General features: G+C 41.9%; 1 protein-coding gene across 6 annotated transcripts in view; it reads right to left on the bottom strand.

Annotated features, from left to right (window-relative positions):
- Positions 1-23,148, bottom strand: part of PTGR2 (prostaglandin reductase 2) — a 24,703-nt gene continuing 1,555 nt past the window's right edge. For 2 of the 6 annotated variants that reach the window (XM_014524625.2, XM_006033544.3), the window contains exons 2-10: positions 12,914-12,983; positions 11,461-11,579; positions 7,898-8,089; positions 6,748-6,918; positions 6,405-6,614; positions 4,966-5,087; positions 2,982-3,069; positions 1,289-1,328; positions 1-126 (exon numbers count right to left, since the gene is read on the bottom strand). In XM_014524625.2, the coding sequence (XP_014380111.1) occupies positions 62-126; positions 1,289-1,328; positions 2,982-3,069; positions 4,966-5,087; positions 6,405-6,614; positions 6,748-6,918; positions 7,898-8,089; positions 11,461-11,579; positions 12,914-12,950 (1,044 nt within the window). In that variant the 5' untranslated portion in view covers positions 12,951-12,983 and the 3' untranslated portion in view covers positions 1-61. The remainder of the gene's footprint in view (positions 127-1,288; positions 1,329-2,981; positions 3,070-4,965; positions 5,088-6,404; positions 6,615-6,747; positions 6,919-7,897; positions 8,090-11,460; positions 11,580-12,913; positions 12,984-23,148) is intronic. The other 4 variants (XM_006033548.3, XM_025215367.1, XM_025215370.1 and 1 more) reach the window with 4 other exon arrangements.

Here is a 23,148-nt window from a genome sequence, read left to right as displayed (position 1 = left end):
TTCAGGATCATAAATGTTTATTTTTCCTGTTGGGTATATTTACACAAAAGGTGCAAAAACGTTATTCAGAAATGAGCACCATCTGTTTTCCTATGTTGCCGCCGGTCATCATGGATTGGAAAGCAGCTACAACAAAAAAAATAAAACAAGGTAATTATTAAGATAATGCCATTTAATATTTGATAGATGGAAATTAAAAAAAAAAAAAAAAAATCAAAACATTGGATAGCTACCATCCTGTGGACCTCCTTTACCTGTTATAACACTATAGTAAATTGCCAAGGAAAATTAAACAAAACGTTAATAAAATCGTTTTAACATTGAAATGGCTGATCAGACCTACTTAATATGATGCATGTTCACTTAAAATTATTCTATACAGTACTTTTAGGCTATACCAGGAAGATGGTACACAGAAAACCTAAAGGAAGATTTTGAACTTGGAAGACAAAGGTTTGTAAAATTGTTTTGTAAATAAACGTGAAAACTTTATGTAAAGTTAAAGCTTTGGGTAAACAGAACATGACATTTGACTGCCCAGTTGATCAGGTTTTTTAAAACCAATATGTGAAGGTAGAGGGTTTAGAAATTGAAGTTAAATACACATTTTAATGCTAACCCTGTAGGACTAAAACTATATTGACAAAAAAATTGATACAAATGTCCTGCCAAAGTTCTCTTCCCACTCCTTTTTCCACTGTTTCTGCAAGTTGTTAAAGGCATTTGTGCACCTATTCTACCTCTTTAAAAATATCATTTTGACATTACTCATTATTTTCTCTCTCATGCATGTATGTTCTTTCTATTACCAGATCCAATACTGTTAAAAAATTCTTACAATTTAACCCATCAATTACAAACAATAGGTTTCGTATACATTCTAATGATGAGAAACAAGCTGATCTTCAGAAATTTTTAAAACAGGGGTACTGGTCAACTACTAACTTAATAATTTAACACTTTCTGTCATCCTTAGCATTGAAAAAGTCCACCTTTTTAATTTAAAGAAAAATGAATTGAACAGCAACACACATATACTAACATCAAGGAATTTTATTCAAATATAGAGTAAGTAACACTTAATGAAATATATAACAAAATACAAGAAAAAGCAACTAATTCGAAAATCATGTTCTGGAAGACAGAAACTCCGGGGGGGGGGGGGGGGGAGAAGGCGGGTGGGGGGGGGGGGGGCGGGGGGGGAAGGGGAGAAGAACATAGGTCTTTAGTGTCACTATATTTCATACTTCAACAAAGATTACTCTTAGAAAATGATGCCATGTCTTACCACCAGTTTTTTCCAGACCTCGTGTTACAGTCTCTCTGACCTGTCAACAACAACAGGTCTTGTTAGTTTTCCTCAAAAAGATAAAAGCATTGCTGACAAGGACCATGAAATTGCCATAGCAATTACTCCACAAAGGAAGATAAGGTGGACATAGCTATGTTGTTCAGCTACGTTGTTCTAAGCCTAGAAGTTATTTAACTCTTTCAAAGATGGAACATTACTTGACTTTTTACAACTTCGTGTCTCTGGATGGCATCAGGAAGGAATTTTGCCCCATGGCTGGATTGATATGGACTGTAGTAGGTTTTGCCTTCCTCTGTAGCAAGGGGCGTTACCCTTTTCCTGGTATGTCTTGAGCATATATTAACAACCCATACAGCAGCATTAGCTACTGTGGTCCCCCTGCTCAGCCTGTGGCAGATTAGATCTTGTTGTGTCAGGATTGACTGTGTAGTTCTGCTGAGAGGTTAGACAATGGATTTGTATAGGAGGGCTTGGATAGGAATGATCTTGCCTCAGGGGATTGATCTAGATGACCTCTTGAGGTTCTTTCCAGCTCTGTTTCTCTCTGATTCTATGATAAGCAGGTCAGTTGGTTAACTCATTAGGCATCATGAAGATCCAAATCGGCACAGGGCATCAACCCACCAACTAAAACCAGAGCCCCCAAATTATGTGCTGGTACTGCAGCCCAGTATGCTGTTGCAAAGAAGGCTAACAGCATACTAGGCTGCATTAAGAGTGTTACCAGCAGATCAAGGGAAGTGATTACTTCCCTCTATTTGGCACTGGTGAGGCCACACCTGGAGTACTGTGTCCAGTTTTGCCCATCGCTACAGAAAGGCTGTGGATAAATTGGAAAGAGTCTAGCTGAAGGCAATGAAAATGATTAGGGGCTTGGACACATGACTTATGAGGAAAGGCTGAGGGAACTGGATTTAGTCTGGAAAAGAGAAGACTGAGGTGGGATTTAATAGCAGCCTTCAACTACCTGAAGTGGGGATCCAAAGAGGATGGAGCTAGATTGTTCTCAGTGGTGGCAGATGACAGAACAAGGAGCAACAGTCTCAAGTTGCAGCAAGGGAAATTTAGGTTAGATGCTAGGAAAAACTCTCTCATAAGGAGGGTAGTAAGACACTAGGTTACACAGAGAGGTGGTAGAATCGCCATCCTTGAGGTTTTCAAGACCTAGCTAGACAAAGCCTTGGCTGGGTGATCTAGTTGGGGATGGTCCTGTTTTGAGCAAGAGGTTGGACCAGATGACCTCCTGAGGGCCCTTCCAATATTCATTTTCTATGATTCTATGTGGGTGTTAAACTCAGTGAGTTAGGCAACTTATGGCTAAATACCTCTCAGAATCTAGGCCCTTGCATCAAAAATAAGGAATTAGCTTCTCTAATATAAAGGAAAGACATATACTTTGTTACATGTTTTTCTAGAATACCAGCTACATTGCTGTAACACAATCCTAAATAGATGATGTACTGTCTGTCTAAATACTGCTACTACAAAAAGAACCTTCAGGTGCATTATTGCATTCCTCTTTGAAACAAGACACTACGCTCTGTTCATATCAGGGGACGGGGAGGCTAAGAAGGAGCAAGGGACAAAGAAATTAGACATATCCCCAAAGCAATGCCATCATCTCTAAAATCTTCCTCCCATAACTGAGAATTATAGATTTAGTTCCTACCTTCAGTTTCCCCTCCTTGATCCATTGACAGAGCTGTAGAACACTAGCTTCATGCTTGTCCATATAGTTCAACACTAGAAATCTCTCCCTATTAAAACAATTATTGGATGTTCAGGCTAAAAGATTACTAGTACTAGCTACAGTAAGTGATAGCTTCTTCTCACAGCTGCTATACAGGCTTCATCAAACAACTCTGTACAATGGCAACTTTAAATTAAACAACTTAGGCAAGTAACCCTACCTGTGTGTCTAATACTGGGGAGAAGCTCTATAACTGCCTATAAAATATTACCAATTGTCTATTGCTGCCTTTCGTTTGAGATGGGGGCAAAACACAGCTCATCACTTAATGGGATGGTGAAGGTATATTAACTTTCTGGCTTCTAACAATAGTGCATATGACATCATAGCTGCTGGTGGCTACAAAAAACCCCACAAAACAAAGAACACCCCAAAACAAAACAAAATCCAGAAGTAATCACCTATGCTGACAACTGTCAAGATACTGACAAAATTACTGAAAGCTCAATTTTCCATTACTTTAAACTTATGTAGTGTTACTATTTTAGACACTGTTTTTGCAGATGTAAATGATAATGCAACATATCAAAATTCATATTATAGTTTTGATGATGTGGATCTAGCTGGTCATCATATATTCCAGGTTAGTGAACAAGCTTTGAAACTTACTGTACCTGTAATACAACTTTCTGCCTCTATTACAGGAATCCCCAGTATGGCCAAGTAAATGCTTACTACCACCAGTATTACTCTATAGACAGAGTGGATCATACGTAAATCTTGCTTCTTTTTGCATTTCCATAGTGGAAAGTTTGAGGGAAACGTATGCATCAGGGATTGAACACAATTTTAGTTGTCTACCATGAGCAAAGGGATGTAGATAGCACCTGGTGAAGTAAGCTTCAGCTCATGAAACCTGTTCTATATGTTTAATTTAGTTAGTCTACAAGGTGCAAATCTAGCCTACCTTATTATCTACCATAAACTAGTGGCTACTTTAGAGTCATTTGAATCAGGCTCATAGTCTATTTGCCTGGACGAGACCAAAAAAATCACTGCAAAATACAACTGTAAGTAATGCTAAATGTTAGAGCTTTGGGTTTCACACTCTAGTATACAGTGTAAATTTCTGGGGTTCATTCATGTGTGAAATATTGCTAGGCATGTGGGGATTTGGTGGCCAAAATGTCAGTTAAAGGATCCAAAGTGGTCCAAGAAAGACTGAAAAAATGTTAGTGACCTATCACATTAGTCATCTGTTCTGAATAGTTACAACATAGATTGTTCTTTGGGAGCATATTCAACACGGCCAAGCTTCTGAGACTGTGGAATAGAGACAGGGAAAATACCGAAAACTGCAAGATCTTAATCACTGCAGCTTTATGTTATGAAGGCCTGCTGAGAGTCCATGTCAGTCTAACTTCAGTAACCCTTTACCTTTATGTATTTGCCACATTTGATATTCCCTTCTCCTAAGAGAAAAGTTAGTATTAAAAAGGATTACATAAATACAGAAGATGCAGTGGTTGAAGTACTTCACATTCCTGCCCTCACACACAATTACTCTCAGGAAAAAAAAACAAACTACACTTATCTGAGCATTTGATAAGACAACCATGGTAACACGTTCCTTCATTGTAGAGAATCTGACAGAAATCCAAGGAATAAAATCAACTGACCAGAGATGAGGCATATGCCAGTTGAGTTGCTCTTAATTATACTGCAAAAATACTGCAATTCTCCATGTTCTTGGCTTGTCAGCATGTTTTTATGATGCTACAGACATATCAAACATTGTAAACTACAAAAGTCAAAATCTTCCTCCCTTTCCCAGTGATCCAAACAAAATTGTCAGAAGCATCTCCTCACATCAAATACAGCAATAACGGAAAACACTGAATATGGATTCTCTGTTTGATCTGCCCTGAAGATGATGACAGAGGCTGAGGAAGGAAAAATATACCTTGTGATATTCCTTGCTTTCTGTATTTCTTCTACTGCAGGAGCCAATGGAGGAGGATAAGACATATCTTTATTATACTGGGAAATCTGTCCACAGAGGATGATATGGCTATTCTGATTCATCTGTTTAAAACACCACAGAATTAAAAATACACCTTCTTTGGCCTCAAGAAAGGTATACAAAGTTTTCAGAGGTACACTAAAATACATGTATGGTTCCAAGCCAGTTGCATTAGTAAAGAGAATTCAAAGAGAACTATGTACAAGTGGTCACTTCAAATTGTAATGCCATGCAAGTAATTTAAAAACAGAGCAATAATAAAAGTACTGCACACACACAGCTGAACAAGATGTTTACTGGGAAACATAAAATAGCAATCTCTCATGCTTATTATTAGGAAGATGTTTACTGTGAATTTAACAGCACGAATAATTAGTTTTGAAGTACAAAATAAGGGCAGCCCTGAGTATATCTGCTCTGCAATCTGTTCCACAATTACTAAGTGCAAATTTTCAATTTAATTCTTTTAATCTGCTGAGTGGAAATAAAGTAGTTTCCATTCAGTCACCTCCCCACTCAGGAAAAAGATATATGTGGTCCCCTTCACTTACTCCACTGAAAGTCATTGTACACTGTATCAGTCACAGACACCTAGCAATGTATGTAATATGGAGTGTGGGGTCAGCGTGCATCAAGAGTGGTTTAGCAATTGTAATTAGCTTCCTTTCTTTTACTAATTCCAGACTAAATCTTGCAGTGTCGGATTATGCGCTGAAAGATTCTTCTGCTAAAGGTTGAATAAAACAATGATGATTGGTTTCCTCCACCCTGGGAGACCCAACTGATGTTTCTGAGTAAGAAAAAAACCAACTTACCACTCAAGCTGTGTAAATCTTACTCAGGATTATTTCTAATAAAGGTTTTCCTGGTAAAGGAAACCTATTCCTTCCCTTACACAAGTATTGACAAGAGGTCCTGCTTTCTATCATCCCCATGTGTAAGCCTCATAATGCTGCTGAAGAGGACAGGTTAAGAACTGAGTCCAGCAATGCTGCCCTTAAATCAGCCGGAGAGGACCAAGACAGAAAAAAAAGTAACCATTTTATCAGATACACATTGTTTCTAAGGTGTCCCTGATCTTTGCTGGCTAAGGCAGCAAGACACCAAATGTAAAAATAAGGCTCAGGACTTCTGCATCACACTGAAAAAATTATTTTCATAGGGCAATAAACCAAACTAGTGTGATAGGCTCGTATTTCAGAAGTTTGGACCAATTTGACTTGGAATCACATTCAGCATTTCAGGAAAACGGGAAGTAATAAGGTTGTTCTAGTCCTTGGAAGTGAATTTAGCCTGGTTTAAAATACAATATTATTCCAAACAGCACATAAAAGACTTTGCTCACAGGGAGGAATAAACAAGATAGCTGGTACAATCACCTGACTGATAACTGCATCACTGATGTCTCCACCAACATTGTCAAAGTACACATCCACGCCAGCTGGGCAGAGTTCCTGCAGCTGCTCTGCCACACTTCCCTTCTTGTAGTTGATGGCAGCATCAAACCCCATTTCTGAGACCAAAATGGAGCACTTCTCATCTGTACCTGCAATTCCTACCACTCTGGAGCAGCCCTCTAGGTGGCCAATCTTCAGGAACACAATAAACAAAACAGGTCATCCACTGTCATCAACAATTTAACCAGAAGAATTCCAGGCATGGGTACTTAAAGAGCAGAATGCAATGTAAATTGCCAAATGACAAACACCATATCCTTTTTACCTGACCAGCCAAAGAACCACAGGAACCAGCAGCTCCACTAACAACCATCGTCTGATTGGCACCTGGAATCACATGTCCTTTCTCTCTCATTCCTAATAAGGCAGTTAACCCAGTAATACCAGCGGCACCAAGAAAGTAAGAGAGGTGTCCATCTACGAGTTGTGGATTAAGCTAAAGAAAAACAAAAGAATTTGGGGTTTATTTTGTTGTCTGACTGACCTTAGGATGGCCATATTTATACTTCAACAAATATACAATAACTTAGGGTATTTAATTTAGATAAAAGTAAAAGTTAGTTTGGATGAAATACAGATGTGACTATTGTCTTAACTACTTATAATGTTTTGATAACAAGGTTATAAAACTTGGACCTCAATTATTTTTGTTGCAAAAAGTGTTTAATATGGTCATTTATACCAAGCTTAAGGAAATTTAGCAACCGTAAGGTAAGATGCAAAATTACACCGGGAACAGAAAGTAGACAAATGGTTGTTCAGGATTATTGACGATTTTCTATTTCTGTGCTAACTTGAAGGATGATATCGGAGGGCTGTCAAATCTAGAGGCTGGGGTCAATGGCATGAACAATGCTAAAACAAAAAATTGTTTTGTTTTACACCACTTCAAACTACAATAGTCTTCTGTTTAGAGTTTGAATACTGTATGTTGTGTGTAGTGGCCTCAAGTTATAGCTACTACAAAAAAAAAAGTTCTTACTTTCTGGGATTAAGATTACAAGTACAGGGTTAACGAATTAAAACATTTTGTATTAAAGGGAGAAAACATTAAATCAAGAATATATTTTTCTTAGGTGGCAAGAGAGCTACCTGAAATTTTGAATGATTAACTGTCAGATTTTAACAGTTTTAGAAATGCACTTAACCAATTCATCAGCATGAGAATGTCTAGTGAAAGGAATTTATTTTTATTTTTGCTAGAAAGGAAATATTAAAGTAGACTTTGCATGCGTGATTTGATCTGTCTTGCAGGATACCAGTTATTTTATCAGCACTGCTTTGTCCTTAATTAAGAGACAAGAGTTAATTGTTATATAAAAAAAAGCAAGAGGTTTTTTGGTTGTTTTTTTTTTTTTTAAAGGAGAACTATATCTATTACTGTTAACTGAATTTTCTATAATTCATTATATTACCTTTTGGAGCAGACTTCCATCTAAAATGGCTTTTGTCTGCCAGGGCCAGTTGAATGAAGTTACAAAATCTCCTTTAACAAGGTGTGTATGTTTGCTATCCTCCACAATGCCAACGCCCCCACCATCAGCCACCTCAGATAGCTTCCAAGCCCGGAGATATTCAGCATCTGTGTCTTCATTCATACGACAGCGCTGAAAAGCAAGGCATTAATGAAGGCTTCTTGTAGAATAAAATGCAGGAGCGTAATTTTTTGTTGAATAAACCTTGGGTGATGTGCATTTAAAAAGATATAAAACAAAATTTTCTAGCAAATCTTTCAGTGAAGACACTACATTCAACTTCTTTTGTTAAATTTTTATTTCTCTTTTTGTGTGCTCATTTAGGCACAAAGGGAGGGCTGTTTCATTTTTCTGCAACAATAGTTGTCATAAATGCTCACCTGGTCAACTCATTTTTCATAGTTTTTGTTCATGGCTGACTCCATTTCTAGCTTATTAGAACCCCCCAGATCCTTTCTGGCAGTACAGCCTCCTTTTTTTGTATAACTACATTTGATTTCTCCTCCCTTAGTGTAGTACTTTGCACTTCTTTTTATTGAATTTCCTCTTGTGGAGATGACCATTATCAAATTTTAACACCATTTTATATTGTTCTTAGTTTGTTTCTGACATTGCCTTGTGAGACAAGGTCAAAAGGTTTGCTAAAGTCAAGATAAATTGTTATCTATCGCTTTCCTCTACCGGGACTGCAGTGCTGCTGCTGCACCCTGCTTTGACTCTGCAGCACATGAGCACTGAACTCTTGAGTTCACTGGCTTGTCAGCCCACCTTCTGCCAGAGCTACTGTTTTGATGTGACCCCAGAACATGCCACCACTGCTTGTACCTCCTTTTCCCCTGCTACCAAATTCTGCATTGGCAAGGGACAGGTCGGGTGACCAGCAGTGGTGTTTCTCCATGGAGTCCTTGAGCCATGCCAAAGTAGTGGTTCCAGAAAAAGCACACTGATGAGCTCAGAAAAATCACCATGTATACACCACACACCCAAAAGGGGGAAATGACCACATTCCTCTGTTCCCCCTTGGTGGATCTCCCCATGCTTCCCCCTTATCCACCTTCCCAGTTATCCTCTTACAGAAGGGCATGAAAAGATACTTGGCAAGGAACAAAGGGTACTCTTCTACTACAAAGGTCTGAAAACAGTGCTTTTACACAGTCCCTACTCCTGCCATTTCAAGGAATAAGAACCCAGGGGACATACATATCCAAACATGGGTCTTCCAGGTAACAGTGCTGATCATTACTAATAGTCCATCAAGCTAGGTCCCTAAAATACTTGGTTTACAGTGTTACAGATTTAATTTATCTGAAATGTGAGATTTTAGTGTTAGTTTCTGTATCTGATTTCCCAAATCTTTATTCTGTGAAAATGTTTGGGCCATGCAAGTTCTGTTACCTCATTAGACCTTAAATTTAAAGTATGTCTGTCTCTTTTCTTTTGAAATGAACGCTGAAAATGGATATAGAGTCACAGGCTGCTGCTGAAACAGAAACTGGAAAAATGTCAGACAGGAACATCTTCTCGTTCTCCTATCTTCTCTACCACCCCTTCCTCCCACATTATTTTTGATCTACCTCTTCTGGGTTTTAGTTGGATAAGTGATGGTGGCGCTGTTCCTATGACCCTTCTATCTGTACTGTAGATAAATCTCAAGTTAATATCACCGGCCTGATATCCTAGGGTTGGTGGTTCTCAAACGTTTTAGACTCAAGGCAACCCTCAGAAAATGCCAACTACCAATTACATAATAATATATAGGGGCATTGGCAGATTTGGTTGGAAGCATGACACAGCCTCACTGGACACGTCCTCATGAAGTGTTTTAATTCCTTATGAAATATTTTCCACTTTTTGCTCCTTTAAGCCATCCAAGGTAGGAGAGATTCTGGTCTACTTAAGTAAATACAGCTACCAAATTTTTTAAGTTAAAGGCCAATAACTTTATGCCATTTACGGAAATGAGGGAATTTTGATTGGTGTTGGCTGATTTTTGCCGGCCTTCCACTGCATCAGTGGAGATAGCTTTTCCTCCCCTCTCAAGAGGAAAGTATTCGCCCTATCTGGCATTCAGCTTAAAAACAAAAACAAAACCAAAGGCAAAATTATCATGAAGCTAAGCCAGACACAAAGGGCAGAGTTCTATTTCACTTTACATGCCCAGATGGCACTTTTCCAAATAAGCAGCATTTTTGGCATTTAAGCGTACTGTATGGTTTTATTATTTGTGCAGTGTGAATGCATGTATCTATACAGCTACTAAGTATGTATGGTAGGCTATACACTGTCCAGGAAGGGACACCGTTACATACATCTGTAGGCTAGGTATACATTAAATCGCAGAATTCTACATAGCAACAGTGCATGGCTAGTACGCGTCTGACAGAAGAGAACCCTGTTATGGTTTTGTCTCAGCACCTGAGGGGTTAAGGCTCCTACCCAGGAAGCAGGTGTTTGAATCTACACCTCTCTGACTTCCCAGTACTCTGCTCCGACTATCACCCACTGATTAGACTATCCAGTTCTTCCAAGGGAAGTCTGGAACAGACTCCCCCAGAAGTGGTACAGTCACCCACCCTGGCGATCTTCAAAAAGCATCTTGGTGCTCACCTTGCTGACCCCAGCAGTCTTTCCTGCCTAAGTGCAGGGGGGCTGGACCCAATGATCTTGTAAGGTCCCTTCCAGCCCCTAACATCTATGAAATATAGAAGCCGGGTTTCATGTTTCCTAAGCAAGCACTTTAATCACTTAACTATGGGCCTAAAACAGGATGGTCATTCTCCTCCTGGGACTTATACTCTCATAGCCATGTACCTGCCAAACCAGTGCACAGCCCATTGCTCATGCTCAGTAGTTGTGCAGATGCTTATGTGTTCACATTACATAGGAAAGAGCTGCAAAATGTGCATAAATGCTAAACACGCCATGTACCAGCTGGAAAACTGCCGTTTGGGCACATCAAGTAAAGAAGAGTTCTGCTCGAAAGTTTTCTTCTGTTCCTATAGGCAACAATATCTGGCCCATGGAGCTGTGGCTTCAGCAGCACTCAGTGGCAAGGGGCTCTCCCTGCACAGCACTGCAGCCAGCCACCTGGGGCTCTGCCAGAGGGGAGCTCTGCCTGTGCTACACCACACTGGGCTGCTTGGGGTTCTAGCAGAAGGGGACATTTGCTACATCACGTTGTAGCTGTGCAATGTGAAGAAATGGCAGTGGCAGCTGGGTCCTAATGCCTACCAACCTTTGACCCAAGCTGGATCATTTCAGTCTCCCCACCATTAGAAAACACTGTCAAACTCTGCTATACAGCTGTATACATATAAGTTGCATGTATACCAATGCCAAATTCTTCCCTGGCATCACTGCATTGAAGTGAACTAAGTTATGGAGCTATACCAAAGATAAACTTGGGCTTGTGGTTTGTTTAGTTTGTACTAAACATTATGCCTGGCACTGATGTACAATCCTTTTTTGTAAGTCTCCAGATTTTGCCTAAAGTCTATACCTACCATGTAAGGATCCACAGAAAGGTAAAGGGTTCGAACACATACTTGTCCCTCTTGGATTTTATCTGGTATTGTGACTTCTTCCATTCGGAAGTTTTCTGGCACTGGCACACCATTTTTACCTAGATATTTTAAAGGGGAGTAAACAACAATTTAAATGAGAATTGCAGTTACCTTATTTAAAATTAAGACCTTTATGTTTAATTCCTTTGTATACAAATAAATATGAGAAGCTCATGTCTTTACTTAGTTTCAAGCATACAAATAGTAGCCACGTTTCAGACCTCAAATAACAGTCTGAAATTTAAAAAGTTTAATTTAGTTTTTCTGGTTTCCCCATTAATTTTTATAAAGGTCTTTTAAAGGATCTCCCTCAGGAAAGGATAAGCTGACTTGCAGCTCAATATCGCAGGCTGAACACCCTAACTCCAATCTATGCTCTAAACCATTTGACCCTTCTGCTTCCAGTAACTAAAGTAGCTTGTTTAAAAATAGTTTCAGTATCTCTATGCTGCAAAATATAGTATAGCACAATAGTCTTGGTAGGGGAAGGACGTATATGATCAAAGTGCATGTACATTTTAGCTATTCCTCTGAAAGGATGGACATAAGTGGCTATGATGAAATAAGAATAGTCCAGAGGATGCCATAGACTTATGTCAGGGACCCCAGAATTTGGGGGTCCCTTCGAAGCGTAATTTACCCTGGCCTGAGAATTTGGGCCATTATAGACATTAAAAGGACAAGACTATTTATTGGAAAGGGTTGTTATTCTTTGTGACTACAGAACTTCCGGAAAGTAAGCCATTGCTGCATCAGAAGAATGCCCATCTGTAAGTGCCGTCACTCATGCTTGTACCTGTCAGAACTACTTCCACACTGAGTAAAGTATCAAAAATCTCTGAAGTCCTCTTCCACTTGTTCTTTAGCAGTTATTAACTAGCAAGCACTATTCTACGACCTGAAATGGCCTGCACAAAGATGCAAGTGCATAAGCAAGGAAGTAAACAAAAACACCACAAAGTGTCCATTTTAAGCCCCCTTTCAAACATGGGAAGAAGGGGTCTTTGAATGTTTGCCAAAAGAAAATGGACAAAAATAGTCAGTAAATCATTTTATTTACAGTCTTGTAAGAGTCAGCGTCAATTGCAAACAACAGAAAGTAAAATATAACGACATTATCAATCTAAAAAGCAACCCTTGATAGTGCGTCTTTTGGCAATGGACACTGCTTTTTATGAATCGCTAATATACACTTGACTCGGGTACATACACACAATTCTTTTTCTTACCTAACATTTTGTAATCTATATTACAGCAAATACACTTTCATCATAAACCTCCTTTACCACTGCACCTATCTTACTTTGCATATCAAGTTCTTTTCTGTCATTTCTCTTCCTATTTTGGAGGATTAAACCACTTGACTATTTTACTACTGAAAGAAAATACATACCAGGGCGTGAGTTGAGTACTACTCTTTGTATAATCATCACCACTTTGGCAGGACTTCCACCTCAGTATTTCTGCAAAGCAAAAGCTGTTTGAAATGCATGTCAAATTAAAAAAAAAATTCCTTATCAGGAGACAATCTGGGGATGCAATACTTTGTTATTTAAAACACTGAGGGAAAAAAAAAAATCTATTAAATCCTGTGTATGGATCCAAAGGGCCATAGCAGTAGTGTGCTTAAGGTATCTGCTCTGATTCCAGAAGGCATAAATTCAGACTGCACTTTGAACTTGGGCTGAGGCTGAGGCTGTTCCTTGGTGATTCACATATAAACAGGTACCTGATCTTCCAATCTTTCCATATTACCACGCTGTGTACCACTGGCAACACATACTTTAACCATGCTAGTCCAGTGAACCACTAGTGTTTGATGAATGTTTGACCTTGCAGTAGGCCCAATGAGAATCATAATATCCTAGTGGTCTTCTAAACAGCAGCCATAGTTTGACGCACAGCTGGCTACTAACAATAGCATCTCCCTTGTTTCTTGAGGTTAGAGAACAATGGGGAGGAAAATACAGTATTTACTGACTATCCTGTTAGTATGGTTGGTGATGTGATATTGATTACAGAGCAGAGCATGCAAGGAGTAGCAAAATAGGCAAAGCTGATTTCCGTCTATGGTACTGATATAATGCTTGTGATGATGGTGTCAGAGCAGAGGCAGGCAATTATTTTGGCTGGAGGGCTCCTTAATGAGTTTTGGTGACCTGTTGAAGGCTACAACAATAGCTCCATCTGTTGAGAGGGACCCCACCCCATGCTTGCCATCTTGAGACTGGAAGGCTTGCCCCAACCCCTAAACTTTGCCACAAGAAGTCCCTCCCCTTGTCCCCCAGAAGTACTCCTTTGGAGGGGCTGCTGTCTTGGAACCAGAAAAAAATCAAATCATATGCTAAAAGTCAAACATCTATCATAACGTATTTTAAAAAAATATTTTTGTCCTAATGTATGTGCATTTGCATAGTATATATAGAGGTGATTGTGTAATAGCTCAAAAATAAAGTCTTACTCTTGTATATTGTGTGGGGGAGTGTATGGGGTGTATTTGGTGGGGTGGCTGGGTATGGGGTTTGTGGGAGGATGGTTTGTGGAGGGACATAGCTGTGTGTGTGGGGGGAGGGTTTGGTGTGTGGTTGCAGGGGTGGGTTTGTGTGTACAGTGGAGCATGTTTGAGGATGGGTGTCTATGTATGTGGGAGGGTTGTGAGGGGGTATATGTGGTGTGTGTGGGGTGTTGGGGGTGTGGGGGCCCCTCCCACAAACTTCCCCCCCATAGCACACAGCTCCTCCCACTGGTGGTGGCAGCAGCAGCATCAGGCCCTTGGGCAAGGAGCGGAGCCAGGCCGGTCCACCTGTCGCTGGGAGATGGAGACCCAAATCCCTGAGAGAAGTGGGTGACCTGAAGGAAGAGCAAGCAGGAAGGGACAACAGGGGAGGTGTTCTCATTCTTCCTGAGAAATCAGGACAATCGACTAGTTAACTCAGGTGCCTGTACATAAATGTATGGAGCCTGGGAAACAAGCAGGAAGAACTGGAAGTCATTGCATACTCACAGAGCTATGACATGATTGGAATAACATAAACTTGGTGAAATAGCTCTCATGACTGCAGTATGGTCATGGATGGATACAAACTGTTCAGGAAGGCCAGGCAAGCAAGAGGAGGAGGAGTTGCACGTTATGTAAAAAAGCTGTATGATTCCTCAGAGGTCCAATATGAAACTGGAGATAGGCCTGTTGAGAATCTCTGGGTTAGGGTCAGAGGGGAGAGCAACAAGGATGATGTCATGATGAGGGTCTTCTACAGGCTACCAGAACACGAGCAAGTGGTGGATGAAGCTTTCTTCAAACAGCTAGTGGAAGTTTCCCAATCACAGGCCCTCATTCTCATGGGGGACTTCAAATCAGCCTGACATCTGCTGGGAGGACGATACCACAGTGTGCAGGCAATTGAGGAAGTTTTTGGAAACTGTTGGGGACAACTTCCTGATGCAAGTGCTGAACCAGTCAACGAAGGACCATGCTCTTCTTGACCTGCTGCTCACCAACAGGGAAGAATTGGTGGGGAATGTACTAGTAAAGAGCAACTTGGGCAGCAGTGACCATGAGATGATTTGAGTTCAGGAGCCTGAGAAACTGAAGGATGGAGAGCAGCAGAGTAAGGACCATGGACTTCAGAAAAGCAGACTTCAACTCACTCAAGAAACTCATAGGCAGGATCCCCTGGGAAGCCAAACTGAGGAGGAGGAGTCCAGGAGAGCTGTAAGGAACAAACCATCTTGACATGAACGATGCGTGCTGCCAGAGGCTGGGGGGCACAGCGACCACCCGCAGGCGGTGGCGATGGTATCAGCGGTGGGGGCATGGCAGTGGCGAGCAGGGACTGCCCACAGGTGGTCACGGTGACATCAGCAGTGAGGGCGGGCCAAGTGGGCGGCCACAGCGGTCTTGGTGGTGGGGGCGGGGGGGGAAGTGGCGAGCAGTGGGCGGGAACTGCCTGCAACAGCTGTTAGCAGTGGTGAGCGGCAAGTGGGGACTGCCCGCAGCTGTGTCAGTAGTGAGGGCAGGGGGCAGTGACCACCCGCAGAAGCCGAAAGCAGCTTTGGCGGCGGCCAATCTCAGGGAGAGTATGTGCCCCCCTATGCCCCTCCTATGTGTCGTTTATGCATCCTGATGTGCAGGAAGACTAGCAAGTATGGCAGAAGACCAGCTTGGCTTAGCAGGGAACTCTTCAGTAAACTAAATCACAAAAAATGAAGCTTATAAGTGGAAACCTGGGCGAACAACTAGGAAGGAGTATAGAAGTATTGCTTGGGCATGCAGGGATGAAATCAGGAAGGCCAAAGCACAACTGGAGTTGCAAGTGACATGGGATGTGAAGGCTAACAAGAAGGGTTTCTACAAGTATGTCAGGAACAAGAGAAAGATCAGGAAAGTGTGGGTCTCTTTACTGAATGTGGAAGGCAACCTAGTGACAGATGATGCAGAAAAGGCTGAAGTACTCAGTGCCTTTTTCACCTCAGTCTTCACAGGTAAGGTTAACTCCCAAATTACTGCACCTGGCAGCACAGTTTGGGGAGGAGGTGAGCAGCCAGCAGTCGTGAAAGAACAAGTTACAAACTATTTAGAAAAGCTGAACATATGCAAGTCTGTGGGGCAGATGGGATGCACCCAAGGCTGCTGAGCAAGTTGGCCAATATGACTGCAGAGCTGCTGGCCATCATCTTTGAAAACTCATGACAATCAGGAGAGGTCCCAGATGATTGAAAAAGGGAAAATATAATACCCATATTTAAGAAAGGGAAAAAGGAGGATCCAGGGAACTACAGCCTGGATCCTCAGTCCCTGCGAAAATCATGGAGCAGATCCTCAAGTCATCTGTTTCTAAGCACATGGAGAAGAAGGCGATTATGAACAGTCAGCATGGATTCACCAGGGGCAAGTTATGCCTGACCTACCTGATGATCTTCCATGATGAGATGACTGGCTCTGTGGATGTGAAGAGACCTGTGAATGTGGTATACCTTGATTTTAGCAAAGCTCTTGATACAATCTCCCACAACATTCTCACAGGCAAGCTAAGGAAGTACAGGTTGGATGAATGAACTGTAAGGTGGATAGAAAACTGGCTGGATCATCGGGCTTGAAAGATAGTAATCAATGGCTCGACGTCTAGTTGGCAACCATTATCAAGTGGAACGCCCCAGGAGTTGGTCCTGGAACTAGTTCTGTTCAATATCTGCATCAACGGCCTGGGAGATGGGATGGAGTACCCCCTCAGCAAATTTGCAGATGACACCAAGCTAGGGGGAGTAGTAGATATGGTGCAGGGTAGGGCTAGGATTCAGAGAGATCTAGACAAATTGGATGACTGAACCAAAATAAATCTCATGAGGTTTAATAAGAACAAGTGCAAAGTCCTGCACTTCAGACTGAACAATCCCACGTACCAGTACAGGCTGTGAGGACTGCCCGCAGCTGCTGTCCGTGCAGGCAGCAATTCTGCAGAAGAGAACCTGGGAGTTACAGTAGACAATAAGCTGAATATGAGCCAGCAGTGTGCCCTTGTTGATAAGAAGGCTAACAGCATACTGGGCTGCATTGGTAGGTGTGTTGCCAGCAGGTCAACGGAAGTGATTATTCCTCTATTCAACACTGGTGAGGCCACATCCGGAGTACTGTGTCCAGTTCAGGCCCTCAAACTACAGAAAGGATGTGGACAAATTAGAGAGAATCCAGCGGAGGGCAATGAAAATGGTGAGGGGGCTGGGGCATGTGACTTGAGGAGAGGCTGAGGGAACTGGACTTATTTAGTCCAGAGAAGAGAAGACAGAGGGGATTTAATAGCAGCTTTCAACCAGCTGAAGGATGGTTCCAAAGAGGATGAAGCTAGATTGTTCTCAGTGGTGGCAGATGACAGAACAAGGAGCAAGGGTCTCAAGTTGCAGCAAGGAAAGTTTAGGTTAAATATTAGGAAGAATTTTCACACTAGGAGGGTTGTAAAACACTGGAACAGGTTACCCAGAGAGGTTGTGGACACTCCATCCTGGGAGGATTTTAAGACCCGGCTAGATGATTTTAAGACCCGGCCTTAGCTGGGATGATCTAGTTGGGGATGGTCCTGATTTGAGCAGGGGGTTGAACTAGATGATTGCCTGAGGTCCCTTCCAACCCTAATTTTGTATGATTCTATCGTGCAGGGTTCACATGGAGCTCCCAGGACACACGCACCACCCGGGGGAAGCCCCGTACAATAGATCTGGCAGTCTTCCCCACTCCCTACTGCCATGTGCAGCTGCCAGGTCTCCCCAGGGAAGCAGGGGATGGGGCTCCCTGCCACTTCCGCCAGAGTCCCATGAGCTGCAAGTGGCAACAGCGAAGGCACACAAGTCTTGGGAGCTCCATGTGAGCCCTGCACAATAAAGGTGGTCTGGCCTGGCTCCACTCCTTGCCACCATGTGCAGCTCCCAAAACTGCCTGGAGCTGTGTGCCACCTGGTGGCTGTGCCTGTGAGGGCCACAAACAGCCCACTGCCTGCTGCTGCTGTTACCACTGGTGGCAGGGGTTGTGCACCATATGGGGGAGCATGGTGTACCCGGGGGGGTTCCCACACCCGCCCACATTCCCTCACATCCCACAAACCACACATACCTATGCCCAGCCCACTTGAACTCTGTGTTCCCACTGCACCACTGAGCAAGGGCCCTGAGCTCCCACAAGCCCCAGACCCATGCTTCTGCCCAACTGCAGCTTCCCTACCTGGTGCTTGGAGAAAGTGCTGCAGCAGGGACATGAGGAGGGGCCACTGGAGGTTAGGGAAACTGAGCAAGTCCCCCAGCAGCTGCAGCAGTGGCAGCACCAGCCCCATCCAGAAGCTGTGTGTGCTTCCTGGGGCCCTCCCACACAGGAGGGTGAGAGTGAAGTGTGGGGACTGAGTGGGGTACAATTAATTGGTGGCCACCTGGTGGGTACCCACAGGCCAGATGAAATTACCTGGCGGGCCAAATCCGGCCCACAGGCCAGATTTTGCCCATCCCTGTGTTAGAAGAATTGTAAGTAATCAGGTGGAGCCTGAGACAAGCAGCCATCTTACCAAGCCATAAATCTAAATTTTTACCCTCTCTCTTGGCTTCACATATTTCCTCTGCTTGGCTGCCCAGTGGTCCAATTTCCCCTTCACTCAACTGAAAGCCAGAATATTAGTCAAAGATTCCCAGCAATATGTATACAGTATTTACTCAAATCGAAGCTGCGTCCCCCTCCTCACCTTCCCATTTAATGTTGGGGGAAAGCCTCTCATCCTGGAATTGAGTATGAGGTAGTGGGAGAGTGGCTGTTGCTATAGCTCAAGCTCCAGTTTTGGCCCCAACTTGGGGTCAAAGCCACAACTGTCCCCCACCATTTATATTTGCTCTGGGTCTGGCGGGGCTCTGGTGCCACTCCAGCCGGGGGCATGGACCACATTTTCAGACCCAGCACAGTAACAGCTACTGGAGCAGGAGCTATCCAACCTGGCCCCAGAGCAGGGAAGAGGCTACATGAGGTGGGATGAAAAGAGGTGGAGGGAGTAAGCAGCAAGGGGGACCAGGCAGGAAGGGGCAAGCAGGTGCGAGAGCTGCTTGACAACCCTACCACCTGCCCCTCACACTATTACTTTCCCTGCTGCAGCAGTGTGCAGGGGAGAGTGAATTTAAGACAATCCTACAATAATTTGATTCTATACATGAAAAATTGTAACAAATTTATAAAATTTTCCATGCACAGAATCTAATTATTTGGGAGTCATTTTAAATGCAGAGCCACCTTGGATTCAGGTAAGTACTGTAACATGGAGTGTGGGGTTAGTGTGTGTCAAGAGTGATTTAGCTAGTGTAATTCACTTTCTTTCTTTCCCTAATTATTGACCAAATCTAGCCATATTCAGATTATGCTTTGAAAGGTTCTTCCTTATACATGTACTAGGGCAATTTTATTTTCCTGTGCAGCAGTCCAGCCAAAAAGCAGATATACTGAACATGGTTAGTAGACTAGAGTGGGAAATGTTGAATCATAAATTGTGCATGACTGCCAAAAACTGCAATTCTGCAGTTATATACATACCATTTAAGCATGTAAAGCAAAATACAACTAATGCTTAAGTGACTTGCTTAAGGTTACCTATAATATCAATTTTATAGCAGGGAATGGAACCCAGGTCCTCCAGATTTTAGGCTAGTAACACTTACTACCCTTCCTCCTCAGGAAAACAGCTTTGAGAACAAAAACATTTCCAAAACAATTATTCACTCAGCTCCTCCCTCACACATGAAAGACTACTTCTAAAATGGGTATCAGAGCTTGCCACAACATTTTTTCTTCTCTAGCACAAGTGAATTTGCTTTGCATTGATTGACATTCAATTGCAAATGATTGTTAAGATGGATTTATACTCCAGAAGCAAATAGAGTAAAATAAAAAGAAGAAAAAAGGGGTGGAATTCTGGCCCCATTTAAGTTGAAGAATAATAAAGAACAGCAAGTATAAAAACTATTTTTTATAAAACTAAGGAAAAAAAAGGCAAATGAGGGGTTCCATTTATTTTGATAGGGTAAGAATTCACCCCATGAAGGCTTTGCAAAATGTATATAATCTTAGGCCCCTACTACATGTTACATATATTATGCAATTAACTGGTTAATCACACAATAAATTTAGACCAGCCACAGGTGCAAAGTAATTATTACATGATAAAAATGACTATCCGGCTATAAAGAACATACAAGCTACAAAGTTAGTGCTTGAAAATGTGCAACAACTCTGTAGCTAGTTCTCTCCAGCTTTAATTTGAACATGTAACAGGGCCCTTAATCATACAACCATAACACACAGTTTTACTCACATGCATAATTTCTCAGAACTCAGTATCAGGTAGTATGAACCACAAAATGAGGGTTTGAAAATAAATTAAATTAAAAAATACATATCAGTAAAAAGCAACAGTTTGTTTAAAGATTTTTCTATAACGATGGCAACACACACAGTACTGGACTTGCATATATGAACACCAGGCAGCACAACTACCTGGTTTGCTTCAATTAGTCAAGGTAAATGATGTGCAAATGATAAACATCAGTAAGAGAGAAAAATAATAGATATTAAAACTCTTGAGTTTGAATAATTTGATATACTTGTGTCATTTCCATTAAAAAAATTAAACACACTGAAGGTCCTATTCTAGCATCAGCATAAATTGCAACCGTATTAATAGAAGGCAGAATAGGCCTCAAAACATGTATAATACTATATACAAAAAACAGACTTATTACATTGAGCAACCCAAGGTGAAGGGACACACATGAGTGAGACACAGTTGAATAGAAGGTAGATATGCCAGTGACACCAACATACAAAAATGGCATTGTGCTAAGAACTCCTATTTAAAATGTTTTCAATATGAGATGAGACAGCAGCAGTATGAGGCAATTTGTGGGTCATGCTCTAGGAAGAAAGGAGAGAATACACTGTCAGGCCATTGCACTAGCAGCACTTTTTTCTGAAAGGAAAGTGATCAATCAGATCGAGAAATGAGGAAGAATTTTACACCTCTAACTCTGTTTTCCTGAACTTGTCCTCTGAATTTCAACACTGAAAAGGACTGGAAGCCTCTATTTGAGATTCACAGAGTCTGTCCTACCAAAAAACCTCAGTGATGGACGTGGTAGAAACCCAATTAAAAAAGAAAAAGCCCATCATCTCATTGACTTGCAGGACTAGTATAAAGTAAATGTGTTCCTATTTCTATACTCATCTGAACTCCATTAAAATGTTAACCTCTCGAAGCAACCAAGTGCTTTAAGACAGACAGACGGACATAATTTTTTTTGGTCACATTGGGTATTATTTTGCTGACATTAATAACCAATTCAACTTGGTAAGGATCTCCTTTCTCAGTTTCTCCAAGTATATACACCTTTGAGGATCTGGGACATAGTCTCTAGAAAGTCAGATTAGATGTTCATGATTATGCCTTCCAACCTTATAACGTATGGAAATATACATTGCCAATTTTGTGTTTCATAAACTGTCTTCATTATTGAGTTAACCCAAGCATAAATTGTTTAAGTTCAAAGAAAAATCATAGAATCATAGAAAATTAGGATTGGAAGGGACCTCAGGAAAAAGGAATCCAAGGAGAATGAATTTAAATGGTTGATTTAAATACCTAAAGTTCTTGAAAACAAGAGTCCTGTTGCTGTTCCTATCCAGTTAAATGACGTGTGACTGAACAAATGGCATCACTGTATATATTCAATACCTTCTCACATAGATAGGTGGTCAGAGAGGATTGGATATGTTGGTGATTAAAGTATCACTGTATGATGTCAGAACCCATTGTTCATATGCCTATAGTGCAGTGGGGGATTACAGAAGGCAGTCTGTCAATCATTCTGTAAGTAGGTCATGTAATTAGGTCACGAGGGGAAAACTCCAGAGCCCAGTGACTATATATTAATGACCTAGAAAAAGTTCCCGCCAATCTTATGTAAATTTGTACCCCACTATTGGACTGTTCTACATTATTCCTACCTGGTGGCTAGTGATTGGCTTGCTAGCCGTATAAAAAGCTTGAGCAGTTTCTGCCCAAGTTGGAGAGCTCCACACACACCTCGTGGAGAACTCTGAGTACACTGTGGAGTCTAGCAAACTCCACACGTGTTTCACAGCGAACTTAGCGGCCTGATCAACCACTAAGGACTCCCCGTCACCGACCCAAGGGGGCCTAGCACACCCCCACCCGAGACGTAAGACGACTGCCGGCCCGAATACCCCGAACACCCCGACACATTTGCAGACCGACCAAACCAACTTTGTAATTTCTGCCCGACCCAAGTTTTACAACTGTAATCGAAGCAAGTTTCTGACCTGCACTGTACGAGCAGTGTAAGTAAACAATCTTTTGTTCAATCCAAACGCTTGAGTACCTGATTCCACTCCAAGCATCACAAGTACCCGCCCGCCGATTAGGGCTCCTAAAGCCCCGAACCCCGCGCCGCGGCTCTCGGCGGCAACATATGACAGCTGTCACAGTAGAGCATAATTATGGAGATGGACATTTCTCTCTCAATACAGCATTTATTCCAGGCTGCAAGCCAATAAACCATTACTCAAGCAAATTAAAATGTTGCACACATTAATATCCCAAAATAATATAAGTCATGAATACCTTCCCAATATTAGACTACAATAGAGGCAGGTGAGCAAGAAAAAGCCAGGCACTTTTTTAAATAATTTGTTTATGAGAACTTTTTGGAGGGAATGAAACTGGTCAACACATTCTCTTCTCATACCCCCTCTACAAACTTTTGTACTCATTGAAAATAGAAATGGATACAATGTGGGACAAAGCACCTCTGGATGTTGAAATCCCAGTTTACCATGCTTCTTCCAGCTCTACAGACTAAGGCTCACTTAACCAGCAGGCAGTGCAGTGCGTCTTCCCACAACCTCAAAAAGAAAAGGTCTGCTCATTTCCTTGTCAACTGTGCCAAGGATGAAGGGTATATCTGCCCCAGATACAGGAAGATTAAGGACAAACACTGCTGAAAGATTCCTATTTTCTGAAAGACACTGGGCCCAATATTCATTCTTCCACCACCTCCCCCTTCTCTACTGCCTTTGGCCAAGTCCACTCTCCTGTG

This window comes from Alligator sinensis, unplaced genomic scaffold (assembly GCF_000455745.1).
Source record: "Alligator sinensis unplaced genomic scaffold, ASM45574v1 scaffold1581_1, whole genome shotgun sequence".
In the NCBI taxonomy this organism is placed as follows: domain Eukaryota; kingdom Metazoa; phylum Chordata; order Crocodylia; family Alligatoridae; genus Alligator; species Alligator sinensis.
Note: the sequence above shows the minus strand (reverse complement) of the source record. Positions and strands in the feature narration are given on the sequence as shown.